The sequence below is a fragment of the Xylocopa sonorina genome, chromosome 10 (genome assembly GCF_050948175.1).
Source record: "Xylocopa sonorina isolate GNS202 chromosome 10, iyXylSono1_principal, whole genome shotgun sequence".
NCBI classification, from domain to species: domain Eukaryota; kingdom Metazoa; phylum Arthropoda; class Insecta; order Hymenoptera; family Apidae; genus Xylocopa; species Xylocopa sonorina.
The window spans coordinates 7,455,457-7,478,174 of NC_135202.1; the positions used below are offsets into that span (position 1 = coordinate 7,455,457).

At 39.5% G+C, this 22,718-nt stretch overlaps 1 protein-coding gene across 2 annotated transcripts; it reads left to right on the forward strand.

Moving 5' to 3' along the window:
- Nucleotides 1–648: 648 nt before the first annotated feature.
- Nucleotides 649–22,196, forward strand: LOC143427864 (tachykinin-like peptides receptor 99D). 2 transcript variants are annotated; one of them, XM_076902351.1, is made up of 6 exons: nt 649–1,085; nt 9,760–9,978; nt 13,928–14,078; nt 19,756–19,952; nt 21,206–21,351; nt 22,020–22,196. In XM_076902351.1, exons 1-6 carry the CDS (start codon nt 649–651, stop codon nt 22,133–22,135), a joined length of 1,266 nt encoding a protein of 421 aa, XP_076758466.1. In that variant the 3' UTR covers nt 22,136–22,196. The 2 variants fall into 2 exon arrangements, with proteins under 2 accessions (XP_076758466.1, XP_076758465.1); XM_076902350.1 differs by lacking the exon at nt 22,020–22,196 and having other exon boundaries at nt 21,206–21,497.
- Nucleotides 22,197–22,718: the final 522 nt, after the last annotated feature.

The following is a 22,718-nucleotide window of genomic DNA, read 5'->3' on the forward strand; positions in this document are numbered from 1 at the left end:
GGGTCAACGGCTGAGCAGTCGTTGGAATGGAAACCTGTTAGAGGCGTCCGTGCGTGAAACGGAAGTGGAAGCGAGTACCGTCGGCGAGGCAGCCGTACTGGATGGTCCGCGTCTTCCTGCCACCCGGACAGAATCTGCATGGCGTCGCGGCAAGCGTCATCGACTTCATTATATCCGCGTCGATACGGAACTAATGAAACGTTTTCCTAGATATCGATTTCCTCGTTTCAAAGTTGAATCAAACCTGTCCGCGTGCACAGTGTCCACGTTTGTTCGCGGTCGATGGTAATTCTAGTGCTGTGAACGTCTTTCGAAGATCAATCGCGAGGGTGAACGATGTTACGTGTTGGAATACGTTGAAACAGAACGTGGAACATTTAATTACATTGTGACGCGATGCTTAATAGATCGTGACATGCTAGTTTTAAATTGTAAAAGCAGTGGTTATATACAAAAAAGTGGGTCAAACTTAAATATGATGTTAATATCTCCAAAGAATATTCCTGTCGCGCAGTTGTAATATTCTTAATCGAAAGAAATGATAGAATAAATTAAAATACATAGTATTGACGTGCGCGTAAAATAAGTAGCTAAATATTGCTTGATATTACAAATTGGAAGAGCTAAAGAGAGTTTGCGGTTGGGAAAATGCAGACCCTTGAACTTTTCACGAACTCCACGGTTAGTCCGTGGAACGGCACGCTGTTAATGGAGAATTACACTTACTATAATAACACGAACGCGACCGATCTGCAGCTGAGGAACCAGTTCATACTTCCATGGTGGAGGCAAATGATCTGGACGTTATTGTTCGCCGGGATGATCATCGTCGCCACTGGCGGCAACCTGATAGTGATTTGGATCGTGCTGGCGCACAAAAGGATGCGCACGGTCACTAATTACTTCTTGGTGAACCTGAGCATCGCTGATGCGATGGTGTCCACGTTGAACGTCACGTTCAATTACATTTACATGCTGAACAGCCATTGGCCCTTTGGCACCCTTTACTGCAAGATTTGCCAATTCGTCGCGGTCCTCACCATATGCGCCAGCGTCTTCACTCTAATGGCGATTTCCATTGACAGGTAAATGTATTTTTCATATCTTTATATTTCAAGAGTTTCACACTCTTATATTCCAACGTAAACGCGATAGAACAATATAAAAAGATTAGTTAAGGAGGACACAAATAATTATAAAATTCAAGGCTTGTATTTAAGGCTATATTTTGAACTTGAATGAAAAGAAAATTCTCTTGGCGTAAAATAATCGATAGAGAGAAACGGGATAACCGCGGTGCTCGACCGAAAGCGCATTGTAACAGGATTATTTCTTGGAATGCCATTGGAAATTCGCTGTTATCCGAAACTTGACTTATCGTCAAGGATTACTACTCACAAACTGGTAATGTTCCAAGCCGAACTAGTTGGTGGTGGAAAGCCGATTAAATTCAATTTAATACCCGGCTGCCTCCGCTTAAGTAGTTACCGCGTCGAGTCGTAGAAAGGGGTCAAAGATTTTAGGGGATGAAAGCCGCGAAACGGGAACCACCACGTGGAACGTAACGTGTCCATAAGCAGGGCGAGCGCACGGTCAACTGTGGCCACGGGTGGAAAATAAATAACGCTCGGGCCTGACGCGAGACAAGAAACGAAAATCACGATCTCGAACACGGAATTCTAGTTTCGTCTGCGGCTGGAAAGGCACATTCGTATGCGCGCCGGACAGTTCTCTCGATGCTGACCACGTGTGGGGAAGTACGTTCGTACAGGGGAGTGTAATTTGCGAGTGAAGGTTTTTCACGAGAACAAATGCGTTCAACAGATCGATATTATTTTCCTATAGTCTGAATTTTTTTTCTATGTCTAGTTGATCTTTACGATTAATTTATGTTAAAATACCATTTTAAAACGGTACTGCAAAAGTATGACGTACACCAGTTTACGGAGAATATTTTGCTTTTTTTAATTTTGAAATTTGAATTAAAAGCTATAAAATGATATAGACAAATTTTTGGAATATTTCTATGTAATGAAATTCGAAATATTTGAAGGCAAATCTCAGGAATGTTTTAAAATTAGTTTGCGTGAATTATATCCTTTAAATATAGATCTTTGTAGCTATAGGTCATAAATTTATCATTTCTCTAGTTAATAAATCTTGCGCTGTTTTTCGTTGGAAGATACACTTTTTTTCTTCCAAGAATACGTAGTCGAATAATAAATTTATCGAGCCAGTTATCCAGAAAGATTCATATAGCAGTTTATCCTCTCTCTCGTGGGCAGATTAGTCAGCGCCTCCGAAAAATATGGCTTAGAGTCGAACATAAACAAGCAGAACTGGAGTCCTGTCCACAAGTCAAGGCACAGAAAAAGATGAAATATGTGTACGGCGAAAAGTTGCTTCATCTATCGGCAAAACCTAACATATTTCTTCTCTTACTTACGAATTACGCGAATCATTAACCAACATACGCGTACAGCAAAAATTTAAAATACAAGAGAGCACTCGTTAATTATAATTTCATTTGAATAACTTCACAAACAAATGCTATACTCTGATAACTCAGCATCTCTTTTCCATTCTAGACTCGTCAAAAATTACCGTGCGAACGTAAAGATTTGTTGAGAGTACCTCTACTTATTCTTAGAGCTGCAGATAATTTCTATTGTCAGCTACAATGTAAATTATTGAACAGACACATCGCTGATATAAGCTGTCTCAACAATTCTGGCGCCTTCAGTCGCATTAACACAAATGTATCCCAAGCTACGTTGATTGTCGGGTTGGGTATTCCCCGTTCAGCCAGTTGTCGATTCACGTTTGCGTTAGTGTCACGGAAGACGCTAGAATCGCTGCGACAGTCGGCACACAAGAGGGAAATACGACAAATGAGGAAGAAAGGCAAGCGTTCAACTGGGAACGGGTGTAAATCTGTGCGCTATCTTCTTCAACGGCTCGAGAATAGCCAGTGAAATCTGGTTGCAGCGCGTGTGCGTACTTCCTCGAGCAGATTCGTCGCATCGAATCTATGCTCGATGATTGAAGAGCATTATAATCGACCGATAGTTTTCAATGGCTCGATAGTCCATTGACTGTATCGAAGAATTATGCTTCAACGACTCGAAAGGAAGAACGTGAATGGTACGTCGCGCACGTTTGCCTCGAACGCTCTCGATAAATGATAATGTGCGTTATCATGGCTACGAGGGAATCTCAGAGTCGAGCATTTCTGTCTGAATGGGCTGCGTTTCAATCGTGCAAAAAATCTGCTACAATTTGTGAGATAGACACACGTGAACGTACTCTGTGTGCTAAATATTTGTAAACTACTTATTTATAAATGATAATGTGCGTTATCATGGCTACGAGGGAATCTCAGAGTCGAGCATTTCTCTCTGAATGGGCTGCGTTTCAATCGTGCAAAAAATCTGCTACAATTTGTGAGATAGACACACGTGAACGTATTCTATGTGCTAAATATTTGTAAACCACTTATTTATTCATATTGTTGTATATGTTTAGAGTCTTCCTTTTTTTTAGGATAAGGAGTATGTCATGGATAATGCTGCAAGGTTAGTTGCAGTGTGGGAAGACGAAGAACGAACTTAATTAAGGTCTTGTCGTCTCCTGCTCCGCAGCAATTGGCGTGATATACGCTAACTCGTAAAACTAACGACCTCAACATGCAGGTCACTAGTTTAAGGTCTGAGACAGATCTAAGGCAGTTCTGGTTCGAATGGTGATAGTAGTCAAGATCGATAGTAATTATTTAATTAAATGATCTCTCATCGATGATTAGATTTCTAATAAATTTCTGTTTCATCGGGTTTTATTTCTGAAATAGATTTTTCACTTTCATTTTTAACAAATTTTTTATTCTTCCGCTTTTTGAACTTCTTAGTTTCCTTTCATTTGACTTTCACATCGTTTCAGTAGACAATCTTCCTGGTTCCAATTTCAAGCTCTTTGAACAGTCCACACAGCGAATTACATATGTTGGCTTCATTAAAACTTGCAACTGCACAAAGTGCAATCTTGCGCCACTGTGCATTCAAATGTCTACGTGCATTCTTAGAATATCGCTCGTTTCTCTCGTACGATGACTCCAGCGTGAGGGCTGGTCCTCCAAAAATCTGCACTACCTCCTCACAAAAGAGAATTCTGTAGAGTTTTCTCAATAGTATGATTTCTAATTCAATTGAACATTGCAAACTTAATTTCCAACTCGCTGTACGTTCGTAGAATTCATAGCCAAATTTTATTTCAAAAAGAGATAGTCAAGGTTCGTTGACAAGTTTGTATTAACAGCTGAGTGGTCAAGTGAATAGTTGCCTGTATTTTTTGCTTAAAGCAGATGGAAGTGATCTCGCTCTTCCTCTCTTTTTCTCTCTCTTTTGGCCAAACGTTTGCGACAGCCGCAATTGAGTGACGAACGGGTTGAACGAAAACTGAGTGCAATTGTTCCGTGGATGAATCGAATTTCAACGAGGTAACAGCGATATGGACGCCATTGAACAGCTCTTCTTGATGGGACCGCGGATCCATTCGGAAGAAACCGCTGTCATCTGTCTGAAACTTACGAACCGCGCTTTGCTAGAGTCTTTCGGTTCCATTTTCGGGTTTTTCGCGCTAGTCCAGGCAAAAGGAGAATGGAAATTTTATTGGCAGGCGGATATCGGGAATTCCAGAGAAGGAATTGGCAAGCCGACTATCTCGCGCGCAATTTTTCATTCCCTGATCAAATTCCTGCAAGAATCACAGGGGAACTCGTTTCTCTTCGTCCAGTCAATTTATATCCGATCATTTTTATGTTTCCTTCACTTTCCTCTTATTTCTTCAGTTTAAAGTACAAGCATCGCTGTTACTTGAACTTCGTCCATCACTGGTTTTAAGTAAAGATAAATTATCGATAGAAAGTTAAGAACATGGAGTTGATTCCTACAGAAACGAAGTTCATTAAAATCTTGCTGGAGGCTAATTGTTAAAAACGTTTTCAAGACATCGCGCTTTAATTACATAAAACAGAGAGCTACTCGAAAGATGGAAGAGCTTGATAATATTACACTACAATGTGCGTAAAGCTATATCTGTTACGCTTTTCTCTCCCACTTTTTAATCATCCCTTCGTTGTCTTGCTAACAATTAAAGGACATTAAAAGCTTCGCAACGGCATTTCGTGCAACAGTTAGATCAACGGATATCTGTTGTCCATGAAAACGTCGCTCGCGTCAATCACTCCATCCGGAAGCTGAATTTCCGGCGGCAACTAAATCATTGAAACAGATAGATCATAATATACTTCTCAGTGTCAAGTGTGTAGCCGCGGTATCAGCGACAGTATCCATCAGAGTAACATCAGCACCATCGACAAACGTGTCGATCACCGTTAAAAATCGATACAACGATGTACCACAATTTCGAAATACACTTTATATAATTCTAGTTGAATTATATAAAATGCAGCACGCGTGTACACATTTCAATGCTGTTTTTTTTTTTTTTTTTAATCAAGCTTCGCTCAGCCATTTCATCTTGTTGTTAAATATCGTTGCGCACTCGTGTGCGCTACATATATAATAAATAAACAGGGGGGATACGGAAGTCCGCGTGAATCGAAATTCAAACGCGAGCATAAAACCACAATGTGAATTTTAATCAAAATACCTGCGGTGCTGTTTCCCGGCAGTTGGAGAACCGATTAAAATTCCGATGCCACTGTCAGTGCTGACGACTCGATTGATTGGAAAAAATATATATATATATGTATGTTTTGATACCGTGCGAAGGGAATCAACGCGTAAGTCTTAATCTCGCGGACGATTAAAACGAGAATTACCAGGCGAATGTAACTCTTCCGTCAATTTCGATATTAGAATTTCGTATAATCGTTAAAAATGTTGAAGCATAAGTGGGATGGAATCTGAAAAACTATATCGAATATCGCAGAATATTAAATCGAAAATGTTATTTTTTGAAATTATTGTTAAAATTCCCTGAATATGATACATATCATATAAGATTGAGAAACGGTAGCTGAAAATGTTATCGTATGAGTCTTTTTAAGCTTTCTTCTCAGTCAAACCGAACTCCACTTGGAAACTATCGCCTCTGCTATACTGAATACGATACTAAAGAAGCGAAGCACCAAAAAGTAGAGGAAACGTGCGAAGCAACCGTGTCGATATAAAATGAAATTTAAATAGAAGGTGCAGAAGTGTTCGAGCAAGCGATGTGGAGTACAGGATTTACGTGGCTCTTGAATAAAGAATAGGTTAGGCGGTCGCGAATATTGGATCCATTCTCTCGAAGGAATGCTTAAATAAAAGTAGAATGAACGGTGCTACCGTGTCGCGTCTCATTCGTTTACGCTAATGGAATACTATAAACAGTATACCAAATGAAACGTTACAGAGACAGACGTTGGTCTTGCGTTAAACTTCAATCTCGAAACGTTTTCTCTGTATAACTCTTAACACTGGTTCCCCTCAAATCGTCTCTGCCACGTCGCTGGCAACGCTAACGCGAACCGTAAATTGCGTTACAATCAGCGTTACTCACATTACGTGGAATTCTCTGTCGCGAGAAGTATGACAAGGCAAAATGCCAGAAACATTGAAATCGCGATGGAAACTGAGGATCAAGATATTATTTTCGTGTTACGATGGAAATGGGAATAACAGAGGGATTAATGTTACATTCACGATCGTCGGGAGTATGAACAATTTATTTTAAACGCGTATTGCACTTACGTCGACTCGATCGAGATCAAGGTAAAACGCCTCGTAAACGTGTATTTGTACGATACAATAAGTATTGGAAATTACCATTGAACAAAAGACCCGAGGGGCTCGAGCAACTGCTGCTTCGCCCATTGATTGGTTTTCCACTGACGTAACAATCAACTTCTGGGTATGATCCGCTCCCAGAGGGCAGTTCGCAGTAACTCGCCGTTTCAAATCGCCATTATTGCTCGAAGCAATCTCGTACGGGAATACTTATTAATTTATTGCGCTATTATTTGTTCCGGTTTCCATTTCATTTTCGAGATACGTTTCGTAGCTTCGAAACTGGTCGCATCAGACGATATCGGATTAGAAATATTCGCGCGAGTAAGTAAATAAGAAATCCGCGTGTAAACGTCGAACGAAGAACGAAATAATTAGTTTTCTCGTCACGATTCACGCAAGTGGTACCATAACTACACATAACTCAAGTTAAGTGGCAAAGTTCGTTCGCACTTGTCGCTAAAGTAAAACCAAGAACGTGCTTCGTATACAGAACAGTCTTAGAGAAGAAGGAGCGAAAGCTTTCTGCTAAAGAATACTTTATACAGCAATCGCAATTCATTATATATTTTTAATTGACGAATTTCTCATTTCCATCGAGACCACTCGAAAGGTAACAAACGAAAAGGTGTAGAAACGAGCATCCACGAGAAATCCTCGAGCTACGATAAGTAAACTCGTAAAATGTTAATAGCTGAATTAACACGTGACCCAAACGGAAGTGTGGAGCGAAGGGCGCGAAGTGTCAGGGACGGTGAACGAAGAAACGTTCAGCTGGACACAGAATTGATCGAGCCTCTAGTTTCTGGGACGAGGAATGGCTCGACTTGGTAAGTGCCCGGCATGTATGCAGTTTCTCGCACGATTACGTTCAGAAGACATCGGGTAGTTCGGTGAAATTTCAGGTCAAGATATCGCCTGCGCGTACCATCCAGTTGCGAGGAGCTGTCGTTCTTGAAACTTTCGCGTGTTAAGAGAACGCGGTATCGCGCTGCCAACTGACGAACTTGCAGCCTAATAAATGGAAAAGAGAAACAATGAGGAAATCGGAGATAACAGCGGCTGTGTTTCGAAGGAAGCTGATTTTTCATTCGTTTATATCAGAAATTGCTGATGATTTTGGTTAATTTGTATCTTGTCAAGTTGTTGCTATGATTTTGCTTAATTTGTATCTTTTCAAGTTATTGCTATGATTTTGCTTAATTTGTATCTTGTCAAGTTGTTGACATGTCAACGTGTATTTTCTACCTTTTTATACGAACTAAGATGTTATAATTTTTGTTTAATTAAATGCATAACACATCGAAGTTGCCATTCACAAAGGTATTTATAGAAACTAGATTTGGCTAATTAAGGAAGCATCGCTCATTTTCGATGAATAATTTCAAGGAAACAGCGTCAGAGAGCTACTTTTCTCTTCCAATTTCTTTATAAACGTTTCATTTCTGGAAGAGGTTTTAGAATACATTCTTTGCAACTTTCATGATGATAATATCTTTCGCCATCTTAACTAGAAAGTTACAAAGTGGAAATGTATAAATATATACTGGCTCGATTGAATTCCACGATTATGTATATACAATGCGAGTAAAAGCTCTTGAAAAGATTGGCCTATCGATCGCCACGTACAGAAGTTGCGCTACAGAGATTCCTCTCTGTGATAAGAAATGTACTTGGTGCAAAAGAAGAATGTATTTAACGATCTTATCGAACACTTCCGTCGATCATCGTGTTCATTAAAAGATTTGTATCTTTCTACAAATTTTGCTTACTCGAAAGAAAGTATTGTAACAAAATTAACATTTTTTAAATAGAATAACTAGAAATGTCAAACTTGTACAAAATTGAAAAATGGAAGATAGCGCAATATGTCTCGCAAAGTACTTAATCGCCCAATATAAATTGGCAAATTCGCAAAAGAAAATAATTAAAGAGGTTTACAGGAGGAGCACGAATTTTCCAAGTCTTCTAACCCAGTTTAACTACAGACTCCATGCAGAGGCAAACATGTTTTAGCATTTGAAATTCAGAGGCAAGGATGTATTCAACTCGTATGCATCTCAAAGCGGAAGCGCTTCCTCTCACAATGGATTCGACATTCGAACGACACACAGCGATCTGGAAACCGTAAAAAAGTAGCCAAAAATGCAAACTCTCGTCGAATCTTTTTGAAACTTTCTAATTAAAGCTCCTCGATATATCGTGGTTAAAATTAAGAATATCCATAAGTTCTTTAACGAAGAATTCTGCGGACCAACTATCAGTCAAGGAGTGTAACAACAGAGTTGTACAATATGGCGTGCGAAGAAGAATTGTATCCAATTTCTATGTTAAAATCCAAGACAAAGTAAAAGTGTGAAATGGTTGACTGTTGGAAATTGTATTACCATGCTTTAAAGGATACAACCCTTCCTCTGCGGATATGTAATTTCCTATCCTTTATTGCCGTCTGGTCTTCATTCTTACCAGATTCGTCTCTCGTACCTTGAATACAAATTGCAAACTGGTTTCATTACATTAAACGTACGTTCATTCTTTTCTAATCAATATCTTCGGATACTGTGGCTTGTAACTGCTGCGCTACGTCCGTCCGACAACATCCAATTAAGCAAAAATGACCTGGCTTGTATCGCCAGGAGCAACTAAATCTGAAACGTGCAGGAGTAAATGAAAAAAGTTTCTGGGCCAAAAAGAAAACCAACCAGATATTGGCAAAAAATGATTTTCTCTAACCATGTTGTTTCTTGCTACTTCGATAGACTGCACGTGCGCAATTTTTTTTACATTTTGCATTGCGTTAAAACGAACAAAACCATACCACCAGATGTGTTGCAAATATAAATTCTCTCATTCAAGTATTGTAATCAAATAATTCTGTCGCATAATTTGTCATTCGCCAATAAAATACAGGTTAAATGAAATTCTACAGGACAAATCGTGTCTAATCGTGATGACGCGTGTCTCGTTTCAGATACATGGCCATCATGAACCCATTGAGGCCTCACATGGGCAGAAGAGCCACGCTCTGCATAGCGATCGTCATTTGGATCGTAGGCGCCATCCTCTCGCTACCAATGCTGCTGTTCTACACGACGTACACGCAAAACTTCGCCAATGGTGAGATACGAGTGATCTGTTACTGCGATTTTCCCAACACGGACGACGAGGGTCTCAGTTCCGGCGAATACCTGTGAGTTTATCTCTATTCATCGAATTACGAGCCTTGTCTCTCGTATCTTCCATTCTGATTCATGGCACGCCACTTCGAAAGACACGACGCGATCGTTTCTCGATGAAATTCGATTCATTTTTATTATTAGCGAAGCTCGATGAATATCGTGTGCAACGTTATGATTTATGTGCATAATTGATAACAAATGTTAGGACGAGATACTCGTTTACAGGCTGACGGAAGATCGAGTTTTAATTGCGCTTCTTTACCCGCTGGAAAACTAATAACGGTTCCATCTAGTTATGATTACGCTTTGTGCTTTATCGTTTCCAATAAAGGGGTTGCTGTTTGGTTAAACGGCATTAATTTTGATCAAACGCATTCTTTAATCGCTTTCTACATTTCGCGTGCCATTTAGTCGGCAAACGTTTCGCGAAACGAACGCTGCTTTCTTCCGATCTTTTCTTTTCCTCTCTCTTTTTTTTTTTTGTAACGTAAAACCGCATTCCCATCGCAGAGTGTTGGAATTACTTCCATACCGACAGCAATTATGTACAAAGGCACTCGCAACGTTGGAATATTCAACCCTCCGCTCTGTGTGATACATTCATAACGTTGACTAATGCACGATTGCACGGCCAAGCGGAATCTCGAAACAACGAAACGCAAAATAACTACGCTGCAAGGCGATTAATCATTTAATTTTCATTTCCGGATAAAAAATTGCTCCTTAATTAGCATTTCGGTGTGCAAACGTCCGCGAAGAGAGATACGCAAACTTTTATGAGAAACTGACGCGTGAAGAACTTTAAATCCATTGAACGCGACGCAGAAAGTCGGAAACATATTTCACGTCCAATATAAATATTATACGAAACAGTATTTTATTATTATTATACATTTTTATCTTTCATCGTGCAATTGTTGTATCACAGAATTCTTTCAATTAATTCCATCAAACGTGTATGAAACTTTCTGCAATTTTATTTCACTTTGAACACGTTTCTGCTTAAGTCTCATCAACTTTTTCAATCACAACACAGATATCTCTTCGTGAATATGTTAAGAAGGGATTTTGTAAATGAAATGAATTTCTTTGCGTCGTTTTAAAGATAACCCCTCATCCGTTCTGCTGTTTCAATTACAATTTTTAATAGAAATTCTATTCATCGTTTTTTCAATCGAAGCAGGCATAAATTTGGAATTCACTGTACGTCGATTTCATCCAGCGAACGTGCACGATGCTCGCGGATGAGAATATGAATCCGCTTGAGAAAAGTTTGCGTGCCGTTAAATAAGCAGAAAGTGCCACATCAATGGTTTCCTGTGTACAGTTACAAAAGCAGCGAAACAGTCTGCAATTTCCCACGTTTAATGGTCCCGAACAAACTCTGTATGAAGTCTCATCAGGGTACTTTTAATTACCGGCTGGGGCTGATAAAAGTGTGCTCAGGACTTCTATCGAGCAACCGTGCGGCCTATAACTATCCTATCGCCTCGATTCTGGAACTCATCGAGAACTGAGATCTCTTAATCGCATTTAAATGCCATCGTACAGGAAACCATCGTCCACTACGATGTAATTTCTCACGCATTTAAGCCGTGGTCGCACGTAAACCGTACACGCGACACGCTGACACGATCGTTTTCAATTTTCGCTTAATTTTCATACACATGAAATAATTGAAAAGATATTTTACGCATCCAGTTTAATTCTGGAACTTTATTTTATTTTTTATTATTTAATTATTATTTTTAATTGCAGCAATTATTGCATCGGTTGGTATTTCATTAGCTGCGTCGATAATAAATGAGAAATACTTCAGTTTTATAATATAAATGTAACTGTTTCTCATATCTCGCGAGGAACAAGCCGCGTGCTTTTATTTACATGCACGATTTATCGCTGGATTTTATTCTTAGGGCGAAAGCCACGTTTCGTGTCAATACGTCGTATTGATATTAATGAGCAGAATAATGAAATACATTATTATCGATGCGCTAAGTGGAGCAGCCGTGTTGCTCGTTTTTTCTACTTTGATTAAACCCCTGGCCATTTTTCATCTCCGCTTTTTTCCTCCGCGACATCGTTCTTTTAACGGGCTATCGTTTTAATGGTTCTTTTAACATTCATTAGCCATCGTTAGCTATTCAATCGGGATACAACCAGTCTACTTTTTATCCATCGTTCGAAGTTAATAATTCTTTTAATAGTAGGCGAAGAATAAACGTTTAAGGGTTCAGGATCTACGTATCGACAGTTTACACGTTATTATATTTCTCAATAGTAACAAAGATTGCAAAAAACTGCACACAGATCGCAACAGAAGAAAATACTATTATAATACTCTTAGATTGTTCATGTTAACCTCGAGAGCACTTCCAATGCCATAATTCATCCAAACATTTACATGGCTCTCTTCAATCACTTATATACAATGCAATCCGATATTTCTTACATGGTTAACAATGTAATATTAATTTTTATCGAAAAATATATCAAGAAGACACGCAAATTATTTTACGAATAATAGCTCAGAAGATAGCAGGAAGTGTCACGAGTATAACGCATTTTGTTTCGTCCCGATATCTCAAACGGTTCAGGAGATACAGGCGTTTAAAGATTGAGGGGTTCGGACGCGCGAAGTTATGAATGGCGGGCGGCCATCTTGGCGCCGCCGTGCCCCACTTTTTCTCGTAGACACGCGTAGTAAATAGTAAAATAGCCCTTTAACTACTGTTTATCTCTGATCAGCTGATCAGCTGATCCGCTTGGGGTAGGTCAGTGAAGGAATGTGCGAGCGAGACTTCTGTGCGTGCGAAAAGGACAGCGATAGAAAACTATTAAAAATTACCTTTGTCTTCACACGACGATATCTCCGGAACCGGAAGAGATATCGACGTGAAACAAAAACCATTTTACAGGGGAGGGTTCTGCGCCACTAACGACTGCAGTTTTATTAAGAAATAGGTTGAGACATAGGAACAGTGGTTCGCGAAAGTTTCGTCAAATTCAATCCATATTATTGGTATGTTTCGAAATGTATTAATGTAAAATCGTGTAGTTTTAGGCATATATATTTTATAATAATTACGTTGGTTATTATTAACGGTGAATGAGAGAGTAATACGAGCTGGAAAACCGTTTCCGTGTCAGATATTGATTGGCAGAAGTTAATGAACGTTCTGAGAAAAGTTTTGCGCGGTTAAATTTATACTCTACCGTAGAATTTAAATTACGTTTTGGGGTTTGGAATGATTTGAAAAAAGGGGATGTATGCTTCGACCCAGTTATCGCGATATTCGGTCATGATTACTCCAATGAGAAAATACGAGTAGTAAGAGAAATCAGTGGGATCCTATTATAGCAACGATCCAATTATCCAAATTACTTTGTCTCCTAATATAGAATTTCATTGTACACATGTACGTGTTGCCATGATTGGGTTAAATAAATATTCATTCATTTTATAGATTACACAAACAGCACATGTAAAACTATGTATTCAGATATCTTACATACTTTGTGAAAAATTCTAAACATCAGTCAATCCTTTTATTCATCATACTTGATTAGCTTGCCACGATATTGGATACTCTTCGACATTTCCCTCGATTACAGAAATATACAGTCTTCCTATAATAAACGCATTTCCCGCGAATGATATCGAAAATATTGCGCGAGCTAAATATGAGATGTCACCTCAATTATTTCACTCGTTCGATTTATAACCTACCGTTTCGTTGCTTTCATTTCGATGCGTGGGAGGTATTTAGAAAAGAATTGATCTCCAAATCGAAAAGCAATGGAGAATGTATATTTTATTTTTATGAAACCCACCAGAGTTATAGTTTATCAATCCAGGTTATATAGAAATCTCGTACTTCATTGTTGAATTTTCGTTCACTCAAACAGTTTTTTTTTTTATTATCACGTGCAGTAACCTTGAATACTTTCTGTTCCCAGGTACAACGTGATCTTCACCATACTGACGTACTTCTTACCTATTGGATCGATGACGTTCACGTACGCCAGAATTGGACTGGAATTATGGGGCTCGCAGAGCATTGGCGAAAATACAGCAGGACAATTGGAGAGTATACGAAGTAAACGAAGGGTACGTAATCATTTCGAGATGACACGATACGCCTCGACGAAGGCAGCGATCGGTCATCGAAGAGGCTGTATCAATGTCCATAAGTTAATTAAGTGGAGCAAACTATTTTATACGACTTGCTCGCTGGTTTCCGCCTGTCGATACGATAACTCTGAAGTTACTTAAATTTTGGAACCAAAACTTGGCACAAAGACTCCTCGGATAGGGCGCTTGGTTCGCATTGAATTTAGGTCGAGCCGACTTACGAGGTAAGAAAATATGGAGGCTCTTATAATGGTAACCTATTTCCACTGCATTTTCTAATATATTGAAATGTTCGAGTTATGCATCGACGGAATAGCAATTTTTGTGGAGAGGGTACGAAGATGGTGGATTCTAACACCTTTCGATGCCACCAAATCTTTGAATTAACATTACTTTTCCAATTAGAAAGGGTATGAGAATAATAATTTGCAACTTATGAGATCTCATAAAGTTTCGAAATTTTCATTTACTCGTTTTATCATCGCGTCGTTAAGTGATACACTTTCCGAACGTCAAATATAATATTCGTTCATCCCTCAATTTATGCGCCACTTTTTATGGACGGTTTTTATCAAGGATTAACCGATCTCAGCCTGTGGTGCTTTTTCTACGCGGTCACAGTTTTACGTGAGCTCATTTTGTGCAGCCAGAAACTTATCTCTCCATGATATAAATTCGCACGCAGTACTGTTCACTCGAATACTTCCAATTGCAACAGTAACGTTTAATTCAATTAAAAAGATAAAACACATGCTACTTTTACAAATAAAAATACCGTTCAAACGTTTTGCTGTTATTCTTTCTGTAAAAATATTCGAAAAAAATATTTTTAGAATCCATCCCCAAACATTTACGTCACATATTTTTTTCATACTGACTGACACCATTTACGCGAGTTTTATCTAAACGAAACAAATAGCGCGAGTCGTAACAAATCCGTGTAAATTGAAAAATCGCGACGAAAAAGTTGCGCGAATGTTGTTAAAATTGATCGAATAAGTCGATAGAAAATAGTATCGTAGTTATCGAATCTTCTGAGATGCTGAGAGAAACACAGAAAATAATTGAAATCTCCTGAAACGATGTGTCACGAGATGCACTGCAGCTCGACAAAGCGAAGTTCGTTGGTTGTGCTTACGAAACTGTTTAATCGATTTCGTTTAATTGACTTACGCAATTTGCGCTCGCACCCTTCGACAGTGCGTCTGCTGATCAAACGGTTGCAGCATGTGAAACACCTATGGATAAATCTGTTTCCCTTTAAGTAACAGTTACGTCACTCCTTCATTCAAGAATCGCTGTCTCGTTAATGCTTTATTGTTTAGAACCAGTCATTTTTATTTCGATTCGAGCAATCCGTTTCGCGCGCGTTGCAATTAAAAGTTTCGCAAAATGCAGAGTGCCTCCCCCAGAAGCGTGATCTGTAGCGTCTTGCGAGCTGAAGATATTGGTCTTGTTCAAACTCGTAAAGCTAGCTCGAGACTGTTTTACTGTCTGCAAGGTATTTCTTCTTTTTTTCTTCTCCCTAGTCTTCTTTCTTCGCGAATAATTGCTAGGATTTTTAAACAGTACACCAACAGTCGAGCAACACGGGAACTTAACTCAAACGATGGAAACTTCTCTGTATAATTTTCAGTCTTTAAATTGTCATGGAATCTTTTCCTCATACACTTCCTGTTGAAATTACTGGTGCTATTAACAAGAACTACCATCCAGAGTTCTTCATCCCTGAGTAATCGTGAAACTTTATTCTTACATTTGTCTTAAGGGTACCTGAATTTTTTTTTAGTATCCTCACTCTCTCTATATTTTAGAAATAATTTTCTTCTCCACTCAGAAGCCATTTTATCACATTTGGAATAACATTTTGCGTGTCTTGTATTTAAACGAGAAGAATAATAGAATTGTTCTTCTTTTTTTTGGAAAATATATATTTTTCACTGAATTTTCTTTAATATCGTTCAAAGTAAAATACAGAATCTTTAAGGTGATATTGATTATAAAATATAGGTTGAAAAAGAAACGGCCATAGCTCCAATTACTTCTAAGCGCGAGACGCACAAATATCCAGGCTTAACCTCTGGATTTGAACCATAAACCCGGGGAAATTGTATGGTATAAATCCAGAGATATAGCATCTGTTGGCAGTTTAAACGTTAAACCTCGCCATAACTCCTAATTAGCAGGTCTACCTGCACGCCACTCCTTCTCGTAAACTGTGGATTCATTTTTAATACGTTAACAGCCACAAATGGCTTAATCACACGAAACAATTCTTACAGACATCGACATTTTCTATAGAATTTTGATAGAAATCACCTATTTATTGAAAAGTAAAATTGATATTCTTGAAAGAATACAATGAAAGAAATTATTACCATATTATGTGGGATATATCTTTAATTTGTAATAAATAATTACTCTATCTTAAGGAAATTCCTTTGTTTTTTTAAATATTGATTTTATTCGCTGCATAATTTCTGAAAGTTGCCTGTTCCTGCAGGATCTGTTCAATAGAGGACGTTTAAACGATACACAGTGCACAGTTTCTACTTTAGAACCTGTTTCCCGTCAACTGGGTATTATAACTAAAACGAGCAAAGTAATATATTTCAGAATTAAGCTTAAAGAAAAACCATCTAGCTAATCCAAAAATCCTTCGCGATCGTGGCTGTGCACGTTCGCAAAAATTAGATTACGAGAAGGTCGACTTCTCCGCGAACTCTGATCGCAATTTTTGCATTAATCGAAAGAATCGTGCAACTTAAAAAATTGAAACAATTCTACTATCGAAACCAAGCGAAATGGAGGACAAAACGAAGTGCTAGATATATTAAACAAGTGAAACACTCGATATGTGACGAAACATGGCTGACACATCGTGAGAAACCCTCGTGTTCTCCAAAAGATCTTCAAGTATCTTTAATTTTAATTAAATGCCCGCTACCAGTTCCTTCGTTGGCATTACAGCCTCACCACAGCGCTCTTGCGTGCATTTTCTTTTCGCATAGCTTTTTGCTAGAATGCAACTAAAATTTTCCGCCTAAAAGTTACCAGGGAAACACTCGATATGTGACGAAACATGGCTGACGCATCATTAGAAACCCTCGTGTTCTCCAGAAGATCTTTAAGTACTTTTAATTTTGATTAAATGCCTGCTACCGGTCCCTTCGTTGGCGTTACAGCCTCACCGCTAGCGCTCTTGCGTGCATTTTCTTTTCGCATAACTTTTTGCTAGAATGCGGCTAAAGTTTTCCGCCTAAAAGTTATCCGAGGAAGTAGCACTCGCTTCTGACGAAAGTTTGCTCTCTGCTCGATGTGGCATCCGATAGCCTGGAACAGCGTCGACGGAAGTTGCCTCCCTCGAGGCGAACGTCTCCGCCGTCGTCCGTCGTTAACGTGACACGAAATCGCGGCTGATGTCCACATGATGCGGAACTGATACTGTTCGTGTCCTCGCGAATAATGGATACAGAAAAATTGCATCTTTTACACAGGATAATGCGTGATCCCTACGTCCCTCTGGACCGCGTCATTTTTCATTCCACGTCATTTATGGACCAAGTCCATAAAATGGCCACGCGTCCATGGCTTCATAAGTGGCTCGTTTTCGCAAGAAATTCTCGCGTGACGCAAACACGATGCTCAAAGGAGATTCGAAATGGGTAGGGCTCGTGTTAATAGCCCTTGTACCAGGCTACGTTGACTCAAGACACACTCGAATTAGTATAATGCTATGCTGAACGCAACGTGCAATGCCACGTGAATACATTACACGCTCGTACGTGTGAATTGTATTGGGTTGCACGTTGCATCGCAGTCGTTTGGACCAGAGTCTCAAAATCTACGTAGAAATTCATCGAAGTGCTTCGTTTCGAGCAGAAGATATTCAAACATTGTTGTTACCGTTGGGAATGAGTGGATTGGGGTCTCTTCTGATTTTATGGTGACCAGGTTTGGTCGAGACTTTGTGCGATATTCCGCAAAAGAAGCATTTATTGAATTTTTGTTACATATTTTCTGCTTCCTTTTGTGCCCTTAAAGCATTCAAGAGTACGTCAAGGGGGAAATTTATCTTTTGCGAAGTTTTAGTAGGGTGCTGGGCTTTGAGTTACGCGGCCTTTGTACGTTTCTTGGACTATTATGTGTACACGTGCATTCACACATACACTCGAGAAAATTTATATGACTTTTATACCTCATATTTCAAACTTCGTGCACCCCTGAAATTGTCGCAGGATAGATGAGACTTTTTCTTTCGCAGTTGCATCTGAATTGCATTTATTAATTTATTGCTATTCGAACCAATTTCTAATTTTTAATCCTACGAAATTTCCCTCTAATCTTACTCTCAAGTAGATCAAATAATTCAGAATAGCATCTCGACCGTTCGTGATGATCTGAAACGAAATTTATCCAATCACTTTCAGCGAACTAGATACTCGCAAACGTGGCGCAACATTCTACATTTTCGTAGACGACTAGCAATTAGTAAGATGATAAAACAAATTCCCAGTGACAAGCAGCTAATGTCCGAGCGTCGTAAAGAAAAAGAAAGGAAGCGAGCGTTGGTTAAGCGGTCATTTAATTAAATGGAAGCGACGAGGGGTGGAGAAGGCAGCGAGGGTATTCCGTGCAGAAGCAGGAGGAAATCTTCCAGGATCTTGCACTGTGCTCGACTGATCCTATTGGATTTCGATTAAGCGACGAAAGAGTCCTCGTTTCCCCCCATATACGTAATCGCTAGTTCTTCTTACTACGTACGTAATAACGCAATGTTCGAACCGTCGATTAGCCGCCTCTCTCTCTCTCTCTCGAAAAAATGAACGAGTCCTCTTACGAACGTGGACAGATCGATACAACAATTCTTTTACGAGCGTTTCGTCTTTATCGAACATCTAAATTGCTTCCGCCATTATTAAAACTAAAGAAGTGGCTACATTAAGGAGAAATTTAATTAAATGAGTTCTGTTCAACGTTATATAAATATATTCAAACGAGTAACGATCTGACAGCGTAACTAATAAAGAATTGACAATTTCTAACAAGAACTCGCAGGGGTGGAAGCCAAGGTACTGAGGGCATCAACGCAGAAATGACTCGAGGGGCATCGACGACGTCGTTAAATGCAAATGTGCCCCGGATGTCCAGTTACACGAGTAAATACAATAAATAGCGGCTGAGATTCTCTCAGCAACCGTGCTAAGTGCTTCGAGAGTGCCAGAAAGCTCTGTTGAATTATAATGTAAAATGTAAACTCGAAAAAATACGTGTAATCTTGTATTACACGGTGAACTCGTTTCGCTTTCGAAAAGGGGATGAAACGTACGCAAACATAGATTCATATAGGGTGCGTAAAGGGTGCAACAAAGTGTATTTCTACACAGTCGCGAGAATGAAACGTGAATGCTAGAATTAAGGAGAATTTAATTTTTTTATAGCAGCTGTACACTGTACAGTTTCAAAGAAATTTATGATTCTGTTCACTTTCAATCTTTCATTTTTTATTTAACTAACACTTGGTTACATATATAGTTACAAAAGAGATAGATATATAGTTACAAAATACTAGAAATCCGGAATATGTAGAGTTTTGCCTTGAGAAGCTCAATTACTTCGACAATACTTGAAAATTTCATCGCACTCGTTTCAGGTTGTGAAAATGATGATTGTCGTGGTGGTGATATTCGCAGTCTGCTGGCTGCCATTTCACGTGTACTTCATCATAACGTCGTACTTCCCCGAGATTACGAACGAGCCATACATCCAAGAAGTTTTCCTAGGCATCTACTGGCTGGCCATGTCGAACAGCATGTACAACCCCATAATTTACTGTTGGATGAATTCCAGGTAAAATGTCACTTTGGCACAGCACGTAAGTAACGATTTGTCAATTCGAATTTTATCGCGTAATCAATTCAACAATCACAACAAACTGACTAAAAAACTACTCGAGCAATAACGCAGACATATTCGAAAAAAGAAGCATCACTTCTCTAAGAATATCGAGGTTACTCGATATCGAGTATTTTCGATCTTTTCAGCTAATCGTCAAATAAAATAATTCGTGCAACAGGACATTTCTAAATATTGTAAAAATTTCCATCGCAGTGAGCAATAACACAAATGAAAAAAGAAGCATAACTTCTCTAATATTATCGAGATTACCCGAATATTTTCCATCTCTTCAGCTAATCGTCGAACAAAATAATTCGCTTAACAGGACATTTCTAAATAGAAATTTCCATCGCGCGTATCAACGAGCGCATCAGAACGGACCGCGCGAGCCGTCGAAGACAAACGCGAACATTGTTTCGCCCCGCAAACTGAATGAAACGGGCGTCGGATGATTGATTTGAAAATAGCCATTTACCGGGATCCCCTTACACGTCACGCACAGGGATTGTTATCGGTGGGATTTCACCGCGCGTCATCGTTTCGAGCTGAACAACTGAAATATTACTACCGTCCGTAACGAACAATTTTCTCGCAATACGCCAATGCCACTCTCGTCACTCGCACCCTTACAGCGACATCGCACTCGCGTGCGCACCAAAAGAGGGAATAAAACGTAACTCGTGCTCTTTCATTCCCCAATGAAATTTCAAACCTATATCCTCTTACTCAAACTACACAGCCGCGCGATATCTTGTTTGATTCTGAATGGAACAGAGTCGAACGATTCGAACGCGACACTCTTTAAATGCCAAAGAAATATTCCACTCGCAAGGTACGCGATGTCTGGTCTAGCGTGAAGTGTTGAACTTTGAATCATAAATACGAAAGCTGCTTTGGCTTCTCGAGTCTGATATTTAAGGAACTTCGCAAGGAGCTTTGGGAGGGACTAAGAAGCACCAGTGTAGACTATTCAAAGCTTCTCATCCATTTGCAACGATATCAGGCTGGCAAGCAAAGGCACAAAGCCGCCGCAGAAGTCTGTGGCGAGTCTGGTCAGACACGCTATTACTTAAGACTGGTTACTTAATTTCTACCTACTGGTACCTTCGCGTATACACGTCGAAGGGTTAAAATAACGCATAACACGTCAATAAAACGAGTATACAAAAAATTGTTCGACTCTAAAAAAGAAATATCTGTTGCAGATTCAGACGAGGATTCGCTCAGTTCTTCTCCTGGTGCCCAGGTGTGCACATCTCCACTGAGCCCTCGTTGTCCAGGTCTGAGGCGCTGACGTCGCGTTACAGTTGCACCGGAAGTCCTCAGACGAACACCAGGCTATCACGGAACGGTACGTCCCCCTGCACCACGTCCTCGACGACGCCCACGAGCGAGTCACGCTTCGAGCACGACGACGCCCACACGGACGCGCGAAATTCTTGCATAGATCTGCATAGCCTTGGTGAAACCAGTGCTGACGCGAACCGCGAATCGTAGCGACGGAAATCGAATCGATGCATTTTTAATCCTCATCGGGATTCATCAAGTTCAACAGAATATGGGACCTTGAAGTTATGTAAAAGAAGCTTCAGAGATTACATTTCTGAACTTAGCAAAAGTTTCGATATTGTATACGTGTGGAAAAGAAATTGCTTTGGTTACATTTGGCTATATTTTCTGTATACTTGTATTATGTATTATGTTCGTTACTTTCACCTTTCTGTAAGTTTCAGACGTTCGTTTTATCTTTATTATTTTATTGTCATTCTGTTGACTTCAAGCTATAATTACAATTGTAAATTCAAGTAGCAAAACGTACTAATCCATGAAATTTTAATACCAGACACCATCGAAATTGAACGAGACACCAACTTCGAATTCCCGTATGTCGTTGACCGACGAGTCGCGAATTTGTTTTCATTAGTAAACGATCATTAAACGAGATCACACTGTAGTAGATGTCGATGCACAAGAAATGCATGTGTCGATGCAAACAAGGCCTGTTTCTAATTTCAATAGGCACAGCACGAATACCATTGTACCTGCAATCGTCGAGGGGCGGGAACGACCGACTGTTGACTCAACAGAGGGGGATGAAGTGGAAAACCACGCAAGCCATGGGACACGTGTCTTGACAGGGTGAAGAGAATTCTCAGCAGCAGCGAGTACACACCTGGATTTAAAGAAACGCTAGTCCTGAGCGGTTCGTCAGCTGTTCGGACGCTTCGTTTGACGCGATCGACTCGAGAGCAGGTTTAAGGGTGGGAGACATCCGTTCGCCAACCAGAACAAAAGCGACGCGTCGTTTACTCTACTCGAGATAAAAATTAATTATCTGCTAAACGTTGAATAATAAATTCCGTCTTGATGTGACCCACCACTGAATCGAGCTTTAAGACGACGATAAGAATTCTTGCGCAGCCATTGGCACTTTCTCTCGAACTCTCGTTTCGTTAATTTCATTTACATTAAATCGCAAAGACATGGTGTATAATATTTTTAAATCGCTTAACTTCTTTTGCTATAAAATCTTGTATCGCTCTTAAAGAAGACCATGCATTCCACAATTAAGTATTTTCGAAAAAAAGAAAAAAGAACTGAGCGATATGTTACGACTTAATGCGAGTTTTGAGTTATTACATGAATAATCAGAAAATGATTTTAGCGCATCGTTTAGTACGCACGTTTGTATAAACAATTACGGACCAATGATCTACG